The sequence below is a fragment of the Poecilia formosa genome, unplaced genomic scaffold, assembly GCF_000485575.1.
Source record: "Poecilia formosa unplaced genomic scaffold, Poecilia_formosa-5.1.2 Scaffold222, whole genome shotgun sequence".
Classification (NCBI taxonomy): Eukaryota; Metazoa; Chordata; class Actinopteri; order Cyprinodontiformes; family Poeciliidae; genus Poecilia; species Poecilia formosa.
In genome coordinates, this window is record NW_006800161.1 from 555,303 (window position 1) to 572,414 (window position 17,112).

At 41.2% G+C, this 17,112-nt stretch overlaps 1 protein-coding gene across 1 annotated transcript in view; it reads right to left on the reverse strand.

Moving 5' to 3' along the window:
- wwc3 (WWC family member 3) overlaps positions 1-17,112 on the reverse strand; it is a 40,955-nt gene that overhangs the window by 9,613 nt on the left and 14,230 nt on the right. The window contains exons 2-12 of the mRNA XM_007568459.2: positions 14,215-14,324; positions 13,202-13,402; positions 11,980-12,056; positions 9,715-9,794; positions 7,171-7,300; positions 6,502-6,651; positions 5,684-5,757; positions 2,943-3,191; positions 2,741-2,830; positions 1,301-1,866; positions 477-597 (exon numbers count right to left, since the gene is read on the reverse strand). Of these exons, the coding sequence (XP_007568521.1) occupies positions 477-597; positions 1,301-1,866; positions 2,741-2,830; positions 2,943-3,191; positions 5,684-5,757; positions 6,502-6,651; positions 7,171-7,300; positions 9,715-9,794; positions 11,980-12,056; positions 13,202-13,402; positions 14,215-14,324 (1,848 nt within the window). The remainder of the gene's footprint in view (positions 1-476; positions 598-1,300; positions 1,867-2,740; positions 2,831-2,942; positions 3,192-5,683; positions 5,758-6,501; positions 6,652-7,170; positions 7,301-9,714; positions 9,795-11,979; positions 12,057-13,201; positions 13,403-14,214; positions 14,325-17,112) is intronic.

Below are 17,112 nucleotides of genomic sequence, written 5' to 3' on the forward strand. Positions count from 1 at the left end.
TGTGTGTGTGTGTGTGTGTGTGTGTGTGCACGTGGCTCTCTACAGCTTTCACCCCTCATAATGCAGAGCTTAAAAGTTTGCTTTAGCACAGAAAGTAGCAGGTTTGCCAACAGAAATCAGTCAACGGTGAAAAACTCGAGCCAACTGGAGCTAAAACTGATCTTTGCTCTAGAGCAGTGGTTCTTAACCTTTTTTGAGGTACCAAACCCACCAGTTTCAAATGCACATTCACTGAACCCTTCTGTAGTGATAAATAAAATATAATTTTAGATAAATGAATTAAAGATTTTTAAGGGTTCGCAGAAAATCTGTTTTCTTTCCATGCTGAAACAAGTTGCAGAAATCACTTCAGGACACGCAGTAGTTGAATCGATTTCTAACTAACCTGATTCCTGTGGGGATTAGCTGTTGCTTTGAATTCAAAGGCAGCAACAACATATTGTTCCTGTTAATGTTCTTTTTAACAGCTCTCTCACCTTTTACCCCACGCCTCGAACACGCCGCTGTCCGTGGCCAGAGCGTCCTCGGAAACCCCCGCCGAGACTCGCCTGGCTCTCCTGCTGCTCCGGTTGCCGCTGTTGCCCCGTAGCGTCACCCCTAGCAACAGAGGAGTAGAAAATCTGGATATACTACGGCTGAAGAGATTAATTGATTACAGATGTAATAGTCAGGTAATTTAGTAAATCGATTAATTGTTAACTGGAGAATACAGACTGAAAAAAAAATAAAAATAAAAAATCAATCTGTTGAAACAAAAACACCACAAGGAGAACAGCACAAAGCCAGAATTGTACAGAACACATTTAGTATTTAAGATAAAAGAAAAAAAAGGTTGTAAATATGTTTAACCCAGAACTCCTCTAGTAGCATTGTAACTTTAGCTTCACTTCTGTAAAAACAAAAATTATTTAACACCTTTTGAATTTGATTTTTAATTGGTTAACAGTCGTGTCAGCAGGTTAGCACTACGCTGTATAGATGGCAAGTCAAGCAGGAAGAGCTGAGCTTCTCACAATCATCAATCATCCACTAATAGAATATTCTCTTGTTGCAATTCAGGAAGTGAAATATTTTATTAATTTTTAATTATGTGCATCTTTTAATGCATTTCTAATTGTGTACAAAAAAGCCTTAAAATGCAACAAAAAATATCTACAGAGTGTTCCAAACTTTGTATCCGATTAATCGTCAGAATAAATTGATAGAAAAAGCAAAAACTGAAATTGTTAGTTGCAGCTCTAGAATATTCCAGATTAGTTTCTGTAGTTTATAGGAGGGCAGAGGGCTGCACTGCGCCTACCTGTGGAGGTGAAGGCCGTCTGAGCCCCGCTCTCTCTCTGGCTCTTGATGTCCAGCTGGTGCAGCGCGGCGAGGCTCGCCATGTCCTCGCCGCCCATCAGGACGCCGTGCGACACGCTTTGCGCCCGCAGCTCCTCCAGCAGGCCGCGCCCTGCCTGCTCCATGTACTCCTCCGTCATCTGGGTGAGAGGGCAGTCCGGCGGCGCCGAGTGGTACGGCGTGTCCATGGGCGAGCTGGGCGGAGACAGGGACGAGAGCGAGGAGCGGGAGGAGAGGGAGGCCAGGGACTGCGGGGTGTCGTGCGAGCGCTTGCTCTTGCTCTGAGCCAGGTACTCGGGGCTTAAGACCGAGCAGTCTCTGGACGCGCTCTCCGGGGGCAGCAGGTAACGGACGTGGGGGTCGAGGGGCTCCGCTGCCCCCTCATGGCGCTCGTACTGCGGCACGCCGTAGATGTCGCTGAAGCTGATGGAGCTGAGGGAACCGCGGCTGGACGTCAGGGAGCCCCGGCTGGAGGCCAGAGAGCCGCGGCTGCTGCTGGAGGAGACCGTCAGGGAGCTGGCAGACAGGCTGGGGACAGACCAGAGACAGCTCTGAAGACACTGTCCAGAGGGTTTTTATTCTCTATCCTCAGTTCACTGACTGTAAAAACACAGCTTAGTAATCAAGTATGGATTTCCTCTACAACATGAGTTAGAAAAGCTCTTTAAAAGGGGCAGAATAACGCAATTCCTGTCACATAATGCTATTTTCTAGCACAATCAATTAACTATGCTACTTTAGTTGCTATGAAAATATTATATCAAATATGGCTTAAAATGAATTTGACTTCATAATTGGAATTGGGTCTCTGTCTCTTTAAGAAACTCCTGCTTTATCTGAAACTCCACCTTCAGGAAGTCACCACAACATGGCTCCTTTATTAACTCTAACGTCTTTACTAGTGTTGCACTGAGCAGTAGCTCCTATAATGAGCTAAGCAGCTCCACCAGGTGTTTGCTAATTGCTGCTGGCTAGTCTGAAGGAGCTGAGTGGAGGTGTACGGATGCTGGAAACATCTGAGGAGGAGCTTTGCCCTCGAAGGCAGGACTAGGTTCACTCAGGTGTTTTCCAATGGTTGCCATGAAGATTAAAGGATTTCTCAAACATGCAAGAAAGAATCAAGGCAACACTCCAGAGGTATGTTTTTGATGAGAGAATATAACATGATCTAAAGCTAAAAAAAAAGTGGATTTTACATGATGCTGCCCCCTTAAGAACGATCTCCTGTAAAGTGACCTGATCAGAAGTATTTTTGAGTGGAAGTTTGTTTTTGGGAGGATTCTTGGTGAAATATTGACTTCAAACAAACAGAAGCACCGGTCATGAAACAAAGTTGTCAAACAGCCGAGTAGCTCATGTGAGGCTGACTGCTTTTGCAGGAAAGCAGCAGCGTGCGGCTCACCTCTTCAGCTGGGAATGAAGGTAGGTGGTGATACGCGTGGCCTCCTGCAGCTGCCTGAGCAGGACGTTCCTCTTCTCCTGCTGCAGCAACCTGTCGGCAGGAGAAACAAAAGCGCAACGACGACGTCACCCGACTCGGTTGGCGGTGCGTCAAACGCGCAAGCAGAATCGGCCTTGAGGGATTTGTATTCCTGCCATCTCACCTCTGATTGGCTCCCTGGCTCTGGATGGTGTGGGCTCTCTGCACCTCCTCCTCCAGCTTGGCGCGCTCCTCCTCCAGCTGCTGCTGCGTCTCGGCTGCGAGCGGCTGCTTGCTGACCAGGATGAGCTCCTGCAGGAGGGCCTCCTTCTCGCGCAGGAGCTGCAGGAAGTCCCTGTCGCGGTCCGCCTCGGCGCGGCCCGACCAGCTCTCGCTGTCGAGCTGCGCGAGTTGGTGCTGGATGCTCTGCACCCTGACAGGACAGCAAAACAGTCAGTTCTCTCATTTACTCCTCATACTTGGGACTCTTGTAGTCAGGAATGGGTAAGTACAGCTACTTTTTTCAGTCATGTTGGAAGGGAAAATGACAGTTAAAGTTCACATGCTGATGTCCAGAAGGAGACCAAAAGAAACCAAACATTTATGTAAATACTAGATATGTTATCAACAAGCTAACAGTTTCAGTGTTGTGCGGTTATTCCATATACTTAATCAGCTATGATGAAGATGGTCGTGTTACCACAAACTTCAGTGTTTGGTTATCCGAGACAGACAACCGCAAAAATTGACAGGCCAGTGTAACGCTACAAAGTGATATTCACAGAAGTTTCCCATCTAAACTGAAAGAGCTTGAGTTATTTTGCACAAAAGAAAACAAAAGAAAGCTGGCAAAATGTGCAAACCTGACCCTTCAGACTTGAAGTTTAATTTAGCTGTTCACTCAGGGAAGCTTAATACAAATCCTAGTCTTTTGTTTCAAAAACCTCTACAATCTGTGTTGGTGCAGAAAAATAAATAAAACACAGGTAGACTTCCAGAAACTAAATTTAGTATATTACATTTTAAGTTTTCCATACTGCAAAACATAAAAAAAAAAACAAAAAACAAAAACAGTTTCTCATTTTCTGTGTATAAACTGTGAATTTAAATCCCTGCATGTCCTGTCCAGTTTTGTATGATTAATATTTTGTTTGAAAGACTGTTTTAATACTATAACCGAACAGCTTTTGAGTGTTTATTAATAAGAATTTCTGTATATTTTTTCCTTTTACTTAGTTTGGTTATGCCAATAAAGTTGCTGTCTTTATAGTCATAACTAAAAAGTTATTTGCGCTAACCCTTAGGCAGTGATCATAAACATTGCTTTCAATAAAGAACTACACTGTATTTAGCAGAGCCTAAAAGTTAGGAAAAGCACTAAGCATAATATTAGCCCAGTTATTAGTGAACTATTTTTCAACAGTGGGCACACTTCTGCTGATTCTCTACTAGTGGAGCAAAATTTTTGTTTAGCGCTTTTGCTAACTTTGAAAACGTTAGCTCTCCCTAAATGAATGTTTCAGGGTAAATCCTAAAGCACTAGTTTATTTGGCGGCTTTGTAAAATTTAAGCTAAACAATGTTCAACATCTGTGTTCACTAGTAATGATTCTTCAAGTAGTTGTTACACATTTATATTCATGCTCTTATTTTGAAATGGACTGATAACACAACAGTTCTGTTTCCTCATGTTCCCCGTTTTCTTTCCTCCAACAACAATTTCAAACAAGAAAATATGAAACGGACAGAAAAAGATTTAAATGCAGCATCTAAGGGAATTTTAAAACATACAATGTATAATGTCAACATTAAAAATTGATGAATCTTTCAAAGCCAGATATAATTTGAACTGAAGTTAGCACTTTAGCATTAGCTTTGGCTAAATACCATATTGGTGTAGTGCTTTAAGGTTAGGGAAACTACCTTTTTAGTTAGTTGAGCCCACCACTAATTTTCAACTTGTTGAATTTTAAAAATAGCAGGAAAAATATTTTAGGTAGCAGGTTTTTGTAAAAGTAACTCTTCCTTTATCTAAATGAATTCAGGCATGGAAAATGGTAAAAACACGCCGTAGCAACAGAAATCTTTTAACTGATCAACTTCTAATAAATATTTAAAAACAAAAGTTGTTTCTAAAAAGCTACTTGTAACCATCAACACAGAGCAATATTAACTCTGCTGGCAGAACTCAACATGCGTTTACTCTGAACAAGTATTTATGGCAACAGGAAGTCAACAGCGCTGGGCTCCTGCAGGTGGAAACTGACTGGGAGGTTCACTCGGACCTGAAACAATCTCGGGAATCGCTCTGTCAGCCAATAAAATAATCGGTTTATATGAGCTGGATTTCAGAAGAAGTGACTCAGCATGAAAGTTTCCCTTCTTTGCTGCTCTGACTCTGATGTCATGGCTTGGCACTGCTGTTGGTGGGTCCCCACAGCAACATGAGTCTCATAAAAACGATTACGATTGAGCCGGTGTAATGACACGGCCTTCTTTTTGTGTCCCCAATTAGACGACACACAAGCCCTTTTTTGACACCGCAGTGTCAAGCGTGGTCTAATGGCGTCATTTAAAAGCACAGCTTGTATTTTGGGCCACCTTGTGGAGGACCAGGCTGTGCGCTGCGGCTGGGCGGTGGGCAGTCCTATTCTGGCTGAGCACACAAAGGCAGCACACAGTCAGCAGCAGCACAGCCAGTGAAGAATGTGACCACCCAGCTCTTTCTGCTGGCCAGACATCCCTCAGCGGCCGATGGACCCAAATACTATTCATAACTCGTCCTCCCACCCTTCCAGGGGCCAGTATTCGGAGGTGGTGGTGGGGAGAGGGAGGGGTGCGTTGCTGCAGGGGTTAGTGATTCGGTGCTGCATGCTTCTGCGTCTCAGTGCTACCACTGACAAAACAAACAGCTGGGCAGACTTACTTCTTCTTGGCTTCTTCGTACTGCCAGTTGAGCTTGACTTTATCCACCAAATGGGAAGAATCTTGGGAACCATACTTCAGAAAGAAAGGAGAACGCAAAATGTTAACATGGCCTGATAACTCAGATGAGCACTGAAACGATTAATCGATTATTGAAATAATTGTCAACTAATTTAGTTATTGATTAATCATTAACTGGAGCATACAGAGTCAAAAAAAGGCCATTTGCTGAAAGAACAAGACACTCAGAGCAGTAATAAAGCCAAAACTGTACAAATGTATATATATATTTTTGCGTTTAAGATTAAAATAAACATCTGAATATGTTCTAGCCAGAACTCTGGTAGTTTTAAGCTACATCTGATTCAAATTCTCTACAAACCAAAATCTCCTATTAAGCATCTTTTGCTGTCCAATTATTAATAGATTAATTGAAAAAAATGTCAAACCATAAATGATCAGCGTACAATAAAGAAATGTTCTGTTATTCCACGTTAGACAATTACAAAGTTTAAACATTTTCTAAATTAAAACAGGACTTTAATTACTTGTTTACTTGCATCTTTTAACATGTTTACAATTCTGTATAAATTAACTTAAATGGTTGAATGAAAAAATCTGGAGAATTCGCCCATTTTATTTTAGCTGATTAGCCGTTCAATTAATCAATAGAACAATCGATTACAAAAATAATCAATAGTTGCAGCTCGGATAGCACAACCAAACCTACAAAGTTATTCGCTGGAGACGTTATGAGATTAATACACGCAGCCGACCTCCGTATAAATCAGATATTAAGGCAGTTGTGTGACCCCTGACCTCTCCCATGATGTCCGTCTGGCAGCCGGTTTCGCAGTACTGCTGCGGATTGTACGGGTTGCCAGCGGTGGCGGCGCTGATCGCCACCTCGCCAGCTGCGTCGCCGATGGACAGGCTGCTCTGGAAGTTGGCAGTCAGCTTAGCCAGGCTCTGAAAAACAGAAAATTAATATTCAGATAAATCTTTACATTCAAAAGACAGACATTTAAACAACTTCAGCCTGAAAGCAGACTGAAAGAAATCAACAAAACCCTTAAACAGCTTCCAGAGGCCGTTTGTTTGACCTTCATTAGATGTGTAAAAGTAGAAAAAGTTTTAATCTTTAAAAGAAACATGAAGGTCGGACCGGTAAAGACAGGAGCTTCTGGAATATTGTTCTCTGGACAGAAAACATGTTTGGCATAAACCAAATACTGACATCACTCTACGTTTTCCTATGCTGCTTTTTTTAATATACATTTTACTTATTTAAAAAAAATAAAGATTCAGTTTTTTTGTTTGTTTTTATCTCCAATCAAAATCAGTTCCTTTATCAGAGCTAACAATGTCTGAAGGTTTCGTCACTCAGTGGAAGCAGAACAGTAGACGGAAACGGACACTAGAGGTCAGCATCAAATATGCAAACTGCCGGTGCGCCTGCTGTGGGTGGAGTGAGGAGGAGGCAGTCACCTGGATGAGGTCCTGCCTCTCCTTCTCGCCTGTGCTGATGGACTTCTTGATGCTGCGCAGCTCGCTGAAGATGGCCTGAGCCTCGTCCAGCTTGTAGTTCGTCTGACTGGAGGACATCTTCCTATCAATCCTGAAGGAAAACATCAAACATGTTCGCTTAGCAGACAAGTAGCTCTTAAGATTTCATTTGACTCATTTCCAGTATCTGTGAAGATAGTGGAAGTGAATCACTATTTAGGCTACATCTGACAAAATACAATTGCGCATCTTTTTCCTACCTGATAAATAAAAATTTCAAACTGATTTTAACTGTTGTATTTTCGCAAGTCATTTTGTTAAACTTGACAAAGAAAAGCAAAAACAAAAGGAATCTGTAAAGGAGAAGGAATTTCTGTGGGAGGTTTCGTTCATCAATAAAGCAACGGTTTATTTTTAGGTTTTGGGCCGTTTCAGTCATGAGACACCAGAGGCGAGATTCTGTTTTCAGACGTTCTTCCAGGCTTTCCCAGGTTTAGTAAGCGAGATATGATTTTTAGAGCCAGCTCACTCACAATGTGCCAACAGGAAGTGAATAAGTCCAATCACACTGCAGGCCTCCTCAAGTGTGCAAACATTGCGCTTTTTCACATTAGACTCGTTGCATTTAGAAAGTTTTTTTACGCAAGCGGCCAACAATGTTGAAATCAAGTTGACTTAAAGATAATAAATCTGAAAAGTGTGGCATGCATTTTTCATATTAAGCAGGTATTCCCCAAAACTTCTGAACATCATTAACTAAATACTAAAAAAAATCCCATTAGGTGAAATAAAGACATAATCAAAGCAGTAATTAATCTAAATCTGTGTGCATAATATATAAATTTTTCATTTAAGATAAAAACCTTGCGAACATATTCTACCCAGAACTCCTAAAGTGGCATAGTTTTATGTTAACATTTACAAAGAAAATGCTACGAAAAGGATCAAGTTATTTGCACTTTTAAATGAATTTCTAATGCATAAGAAAGTGGTTAAACGAAACATCTGCAGAATGTGCCATTTTTTAAAATAAATCCCGTTAACTGATTAATTGATAAATAAAATAAGGGTTGGTTGTGTAGGGGTGGAGTTGGGAGGGCGCGGCGTGGTTAGCTCTCCTGCTAACTTCACTCTCCTTCAGCAGCAGGTTCTGTCCATCCTGACCCAGAAACGGGCTCTGCTTCGTCTCTCCTCTCCAACTCTCTGGTGGAGCCTGCGAGGTTCAAACTTATGTCCCCAGAACAAAAATTTTTTAAAACTACCACTCAGTGCCAACCACCCTATAGGCTCGCATTTCCTTCAGTCTGCCGAGGCGTGACGACAATCCACCAGGATGTCAGCTGGACAAGCCGTGAAAACGTTTGTGAAACTCACAAAGATAAGGAGGTGCAAAGATGAAAGATAGCCTAAACCCCAACTCCTGACTTCTTTAAGGGTCGTAGTAACGATTATTAGAGTGGGTTTGGTTTGGGGGTGGAGGGTGTGCACCAGAAACTGTATCAGCTTATCTGATGTGGTGAACAATTTGTTCTATTGCTGATCACAGCTAAAATTAACCAGAAAATAACAAAACAAAAACACAACAACAACAGCCTGAAGGGTCACTCCTGTTCTGAACCCAAGCAATCTGCACAGAACAATGGGACGCGCACAGACCAGCAAACAAAGTCACAGACACGCCTACGAGCACGTATACACATCGCAGCACTCAGTGTTTCTCTCTTTTTTGCAAGCTGTGTATTCTTCCTGACTATTCTGGGAATCACTTGAGTTGCGTATTATCTAAGAGATAAGGAACTTCTTTGCCAGGACTCAGGAAGTGCAAAGGAATTTGCAGTCAGATCTCTCTGTGTTTTTGAAAGCCGCTTTAGAGCCGCCCCTCCCCATCCCCTCCGTGGAACAACTTCCTCTCTCCAGGCTGAGCCTTGGCTCCCTGCACTCCACTGGTGCATCCTCTTCCTGAGGTGGAGTCCCCTTTTCCATCAAAAAGAAAAAAGAAAAAAAACTCCCTCCATTTGGCTTTTCTCAAAAGCTCTCTTTTCCCCCTCTCGCTCAGCGAGGTGGAGCTTCTATTTCTAACATGAAATTTGGAATGGCTCAGAAATCTTCCCAGCACAGAGAGATGGTTTGTGTGTGCACGCGTGTGTGTGTGTGTGTGTGAGAGTCTGAAAGCAAAACATTAAAAGAAAGAAAACAAAAGAATCAAATTCATAAATCTTAGGAAGCTTCCTCCTTTCAGTCATTGGAACTACTTTAAAGGGTGTTTTATATGTTAAAGGGCCACTTTAAAACTTAAAATCTGCAACCATTTGGAGGAGAAGAAGAAGAGGAGGAGGAGACAGAAACACAGAGACAAGGATGAAACTGAACTTTGTGGACGAGACCAAACAGAGGGAATAAAAGAGGGAAGAGGCTGCTGGGTGGGGAGCAGCCGGGCCAAGTGTAGGAAGGAGAAGGTTGGCTGTGGGAGGAAGGGTGGACCGGGAACGAACACACAGAAACACACAGAAGCAGAGAAACACTCACTCCTGAAGGGTCTCCACTCCCATTTCCTTATACTGCAGCTCCTGCTTCACCTGGGCCAGCTCCTGCTTCAGTCTGGAGAGCTGCGGACACAAGCAAGCACCTGGTTACCATGGTGAACAATGGACTCCTCTCACTGCCACCGACAAAAACTGCCGAATCATGACTACTGGCACGGAGGAATGGTCGACTGTGTTTGTACAGAGGTGCACACACACACACCCAGACCTTCTCTCTTGAAGAGGTTTTGGACTGAAGCGTGGAAACCTTGACCCCGACCAGCGGCGGCCGACAAACGTGCCGCGGCTTTAACAGTCTTGAAATTCAAATCGGAACGGATTAATAAAATTTAGTGCCGCTCAGCATTGCAAGAGAAACTCAAAATAAAAACTGAGATAAAAGAACAAACTTAGAAGTGCTTTTCCAATCAAGTTCTCACCAAAACCAGGAAGTGAGAGAACACCTATCCAGTTTTACAGTCCTTGCTCAGAGAACAGACATTAAAACATTTTTATAAATATGTTTATAGTAGTTTATAAATCACTGAATGGCTTAACATCAACCTTCTAGACCTCTCAGGTCTTCTGGTTCTGGTTCTGCTCTGCATCTCCAGAACCAAAAATGGAGAAGCATCATTCAGCTTCTATGCGCCACTAATCTGGAACAAACTTCCAGAAAACTGAAAAACTGCCAAAACACTGACTTATTTAAATCAAGGCTAAAAATCCACGTTTAGAAGTTGAGTTTGATTCATAGTAACTGAACTTTGATCAACATATTTGATGTAACCCTGAAAACATCCCAACGGTGGAATCGGACATGACTTTGACCGTATTTTCTTAGCAAAGGATGAAATTACAAATTTTCTATCACCGCGTTTGTAAGTCATGAGACGGTAGAGAAAGTGTGACCAGAGGAATCTCCAGCTCTGTGGAGCGCAGCGTTACCACTAAATCACTAAAAGTTAATTTTAGTCTAAATTGCGTAACGTGGTCAAACGGCATCAATACTGCCACAGGTAGGCAAAACTAAAATGCAAAAACATCATGGTTAAAGTAACGCTCTGCCACACCAACAAGCAGATATAGAGATGCATCAATCAGATGATGGTAAGTTTCCACTTTCCTCGTCTCTAACTGGTCGATTTGAAGTTTTGATCAAGATTTCCCCAAAGAAAAACAAAGGAGAAGAAACGCATTTTAGGTCGTTTATGAATCAAATAGAAGATCTAGATTTGCGCCCCTCAGCCTGGCAGCACATTGGAGTGGATCGTTTACTCTGACATACTGAAAAGATTTTTATGTTCTGGATGCTGAGCAGCTGGGTTGATTTTTGTCGATACTTTTTATACTTTGCTCATCTTTTATGATGTGTAACCATAGCAACAGGGCGGTTTACAACTGATTAACATCGCAAAAGCAGAAACCATAGATAACCAGCGTCTTCAGTCAGAGGCTTCTTCAGATTCACTGTAATACAGACTGCTACAGGAGATCCTTCCTGCCCACAGCCATCACCATCTACAACAACTCTGAAGAAAATTGAATGAATAAGTATTACAGCAGCATTTGATTTCCTTTTGGGATCAAAAAAGTATGTTTGAATTGAACTGAATGCAAATTTATGCAACAAAGCACAGATTACTAACCTGTTTCTGACCAACTGTGTGTAGTTTGTTACTGGCACTTATTGACCCGGATAAGGGGGAGTTCTTTGTTTTGAGGCATTTTGTCTTATTTATTGACCACCGATCAGAGCAGATCAAGGAAAAAAGGGCCAATTCTGATCTTTGAGTGATTGATCGATGCATCTCTGATAAAATGTAACCAACTAAAAACCTAAATTAGCAGAACCCTGAACGTCTGACCCCACCCTGCTGAAGAATGGCTTTGGAATAATAATCAGTTCTTATGCAGCTTTAAAATCTGGGATTTCTTCGTCATCTGGACGTGTTTTAACACGGCTCTCGTTTGCTTCAGCAGACGGATTTACACAGCGACACTCCCCCCCCCCACTCATTTTTGCGACACAACTCTGCTTTAAAATGACCCTGATCCAGGAAATATCCTGACCCGTGCTATTGATCTCAGGGTTAACGTCCAACCTTGCCCTGCAAGTCCTGGGCCTCTCCTGACCCTTTGATGATGACCTCACCGTCGTCCTCCTGAGGCCCCAGACCAGAACCATGGTATCCTGTAGGGGCCACACCCCGGAGCCCCCGAAGCGCCCCTCACCACATCCCATTGTTCTCCATCGATAGCAACTCACCCGCTCTCGTTTGCAGGCTATTTCCGCTTTGATTTGATCAGGATCGTATTTCGCACTTGAAGACGAGCCGGAAAAAGCTGCAGACGCATAAAGGAGAGAGAAGAGAGCGTTAGTGGCTGAGCTGTAATAGTGAGGTCTCCTCGTGTTTCCTGGGAGCCGAGCCCCCCTGGAAGCGTTGTGAGGGGGTCAGTGGGTGAACTGGGTGGAGGTGCTAAAACAAGAGGGTGGAGTGAGGAAAGAAATGAGGATTTGGAAGAATTTTTATAGATTTAGATCTCCCCCAGTGAGTGAGGAGTTATGAGCAGTGTAGCATGTGCAGGTCAGATAACAAGGACAGCTCACAAAAGGGTGAGCTATATAGATTTAGAATTTTATTGCAATATTTTATGGTAACGATACAGATTATGATGTTACTTATTTCTTAGCCAACTGAATGGCTGTGGCTTACAGGGGGGCCTGCATCGTATCGTTTATCATGATGTTGATTTATCGTCACGATACATTTTGTCATCGATGTTTCAGAAAAAAAACAAAACTGACATCTGAAATGTTACTTTTGCATTTTCTCCAGTGTTTCACAAGAGCATCAGTAAATATTAGATTCAAAAGTATGATTACTGCTGCAATTTAGTGACAAAAAAAAAAATAAATCACTTTTAAGTAACTGGCAAGAATCATTTCAAATGGGAATGTTTTTCAATATTCGTTTGTGGTGCTATGGATGCTGTACCATGCCATCAGAGCCATACAGTTAAATATTTTTTTTTTATTATAGTCTTTACTGTTATCACAAAAGTGCCACAAAATATCAAGATAAAATTCCAAATCCTTCTCGCCCAGGCCTACTGTGACTGCATGGCACCACCAACACAAATATAGTTCTTGGAAAAACATTCCCATTTGAAACAGGCTACTGTTCAGGACCCAATCTTATTAAAAGTGTGATTTATGTCATTGAACTGCACACAGTAACTGCATTTTCACATTTGACATTTATTGATGCAGTGGAGAAAGTAGCAAAAGTAACATTTCAGATAATACTGTCAATTTAGTTTTTTATTTACTGAAATTGACAACTGAAATTTATCGTGACAACGGTGAATCAAAAATGATAATCACAACAAATGCCCGATTATGAGCTCAGGTCATCGTTTGATTATGTGGGATCCTCAGATATATTCTTCTCTCCCCTCCATCCAGTCTCGACATTGGTGATCCTTACTGCTGGTGGTGGAGTGGTTGTCCCCAGAAAGCTCGTTCAATCGCAGCATCTCCCGCTGAGCCAGCTCAAGTCGCTGCTGCTTGATCAGGTACATCTCCTTCTTGGCGTTGAGGGCCTCCTGGGCCACCACAAGATACTCCTTCAACATGCGCTCCTGCTCCTGCCGCCATTGTGTCCGCGGGTTCTCGATCTGGGTGGTTTCTGACAAAAAAAAAAAAAAAAAAAAAAAAAAAAAAAAAAAAAAAAAAAGAGATTCATCACCGATAATTGAGTTTTAAAATTAAGAAATACTTCAAAATAATTTTGTGGAATTTGATTATTCAAATCAAATAATTTAATTGTGTACTAATAAAGCGCATAGCAAACCTAAATGGTGTTTCTTGGGTATTATAATAAAAATATGTATATGACCGATGATAGAAAAGAGGAAAACATTAGCTCTGCTAAAGTTCTGTTTTACCAGAAAAAGTTCAGATGGTTTGAGGATTCTCTGACAGTAGCCGAGTTTCCACTGACCAGATAAATGCGCAGATTGGAATTATGAAATTAAATTCACTAAATGGGAACATGGCAATTTAAAAAAAAAAGGCAAAACATTTGAGCTAGGGTGAGGTGTTTTTTGGTCGAATAGAAATTAATTCACAAAACTGCCATGAAAACACTTTCACATCACGTGATTAATAACTGGACGTTACTACTGGCTGAAATGACAAGACGACAGGAAGTGGTACGATGGTAGTGCAACATGTTTTTTTTTAATGACTTATTGTGTGAACAATCTTATTTAATGGAAACACCACAATTGAGAAATTGTGTTTTTTTGACAGTTGAATATTGACAAAGTTTTGTACACATTTGTAATGGAAACCCAGTTGGGGAATAAAGCATATTTCCAGCAGCATCTCTGAAACAGATCCTGTACCCTGGGCAGGGAAACTCCAGTGATGCTTTCAGCTCCTCTCACCATCCTCTGCACAACTACAATAAGAAGGAGACCAAAGAGATGTACTCACTGTTGATGTGGTCGATGTAGTAAACTCCCACTTGTTGGTCGTAAACCTCCTCCCACCCCAGAGGCAGCTCATCTCCAACACAGTCGGCAAACGTTAGCGGTTTTGTGATCCTGGAATAAAAATAGTTACAAAAATGGAGAACATTTAGCTATGATAATAAATATCTTACACTTTGTTTCACATAAGGCAAAAGCTGCTTTTTTCTTCCATTTTTAGTGAACAGAAGCATCATGTGAGCCATTAAGAACTAAGAATTCTGGCATAATGATGAACAAAGCAGCAGAGAAGTATCAAAACATGCATTTTCCCACCCAATTATCTAATTTTTTTTTCTATTACCATAAAGACGCCTGCAGGGTTTTCTGCCTCATTATGTAAATGGAGTTTAGTCAGTTAATGGAGATAAAAAGTCAACATTCAACCACAGGTTGAACCTGTTATTTCAGCAACAATTTTACAGACTCCAAAATAGGAAATTGTAGAAGAAAAAGCTCCACATTTGGCCGATTTGGGACACGAAACGTAAAGTATGCACATTGAAAAGGCATGGGCTGGCATAATAAAACTGCTGGTAGAAATAATTCATGAGATTCACACAAAAATAAAAATATTTGTCATCTTTTTTTATGTCCATTTTTGTTTGTAGCATTTTAAATTGCAGTACTGTAACCTTTCAGCCAGCTAACCAACAGCATTGCTAAACCTCAGGAAGCCTTATTACCAGCTCTTTCCAATCATGGACGTTTGTGTTTTTGCACCACCTTAGATTGATTAATTCAAAGAAGAGACCTGAACACCTTGGCATGAAGAATAGAAACTCAAGGCACCGTCCTCCAAAAGGGGTCTGAAGCTGAATTACTGCCTGAAGAAGTTCAGGAGGACAGTATTAAAAACAACCATCTCACCGGCTAACACACATTTTTTTTTTTTTTTTCTAAAAAATACAACACAAGACCAGAATTAGACATGAAATGCTGAGAATGTCTTCTGGGACAGCAAGACAAACGTTCGTCAAAACCACTGAAGCACATCAATGAACAAACTTCAAAATGAGCTACATGCGATAGCCTTGACCAGCACTAAACCAACTATTTCTAGATGTTTTCACAGAGTGTGAATTTATGTTTTAACGTAGTGTCTACCTAGTTTGTCAGAGTCCCACACGGTAAAGCTAGCTGTTAAATTTAAGTGTTGCTAATGAGGGCTACCAAGCTAGCTTAAACAATGTTGTAGCTTCTGGTTAACGACACAGCTTATAGTTTATTTAATTTTGCCAAAAAGATGACATTTAGATACAACATAATACCCAGCTGAACCACTTTAAAGTACCAAGGCAGAAAATGTGAGCAATATGCTGATTGTATAGCTTAACAAGCTAGCGACTACTACGAACAGCAGCTGAACATTCTCTGCAAACAGAGAGAAACAAAAAAACAAACAATTTGAACAGGATAATGTCTGACAATTGATTCAATGAGCTAAAATTAGTCAGAAGTGCAAATAAAACAGACGTTTTATTTTTCTTGTTGTATTGGATTATGGGTCAGGATTGGTGGCAAACAGACTTTCAGTCAACATTTGATAATTTTCTTCACATTCTGGATTTCCCATTTCAGAGATCAAATGAAAGGCACCACATAAGCAGATACAAATTTAACAAAATCATGTTTAAACAAATTGCTTTTGCCATTATCGTTTTGAGGTGAAATATTGTCTTAAGCTTTTCCTATTCATTAAAATGCATGAATAAAAACATAAAAACATTTTGAAGCTTTTTCACAATGCCAGCTACACAGAAATATTTATATTTTAATCACCAAATTACCAGTACACATAACAGTGAACAGGTTGGCATTAAAACCAGTAGCTAATCACCATCAATCACAGAGATCCTTGTACTCTGAGCATGAGGCCTGTAACTGGCAAGGTATGCATACAATGACGGGACTGCAAAGCGAGTAGCCGAGACATTCTGCTCTGCATTCCTCAGGAGACACACGCTTCAGCTTTCCTCTCCCAAAAACCTACTGCACTGGATCTCACTTCCGCTTTCTTTTCTCCGTCAACAAAATGGTTTTCAGGCACGACGCCGTCTGCGCTCAAGACACATGCTGCTGATTCAAATTAGAAGAAGGCACTGCGTTAGTCAGCCGCTGTCTCTCTCTCAAAAAAAAAAAAAGAAAAAAAAAAAGGACATTACGAAAGAGGGTGTACTCATAAAAATGTCTGATGTTCCAATAAAAGTATCAAGGAGCGGTGCTGAATCACACGCCGTGATGAATGAGTTGGGCTTGCCAAAAACAATCAGGGCTTCAAATTCAATGAACTGCCTTAGCATTTCACATATTTTGGGGGAATTCAACAGGTTAGGTTTGTTCAACATTCCAGAGATGTAAAGCAGCAGTCCAGAATGTTACGAGTGTGGGTTTCCTCATGTTTTCATTTATTTCCTCAAACACTGATGAAACAATGAACTCACTGAAGTCAAACATACAAACTTGCATAAATCAGTAGGTCAGGGTAAGAAAATTATGCAATTGAGTAATAGCATAAAACATATTCTGCACCTGTAAAAGGCTTCAAACCGCTAGTTTAACTTTTGTCACACGACAACCACAAGCTTTAAGGTTTTACAAGGGCATTTTAAGTCAAAGACCAACACATTTCTAATAACATTTTTGTCCTCAAATGTGAGGAAGAAAAGGGACAAATATGGCTTTCTGCAATGCGATATGTACTGAAAAAATAAATCCAGTGCAACCACCTGCCTTTAAAAGTAATTGCATTGAGTCCACCTGTTTAATGGACTCATTAGTTTTGGCATACAGCTGTTCTGAGAGACCAACCAGCCAACAGCACTAGACAAAGAAGTCTGAAAATACTTCAGTGATGGGTTAT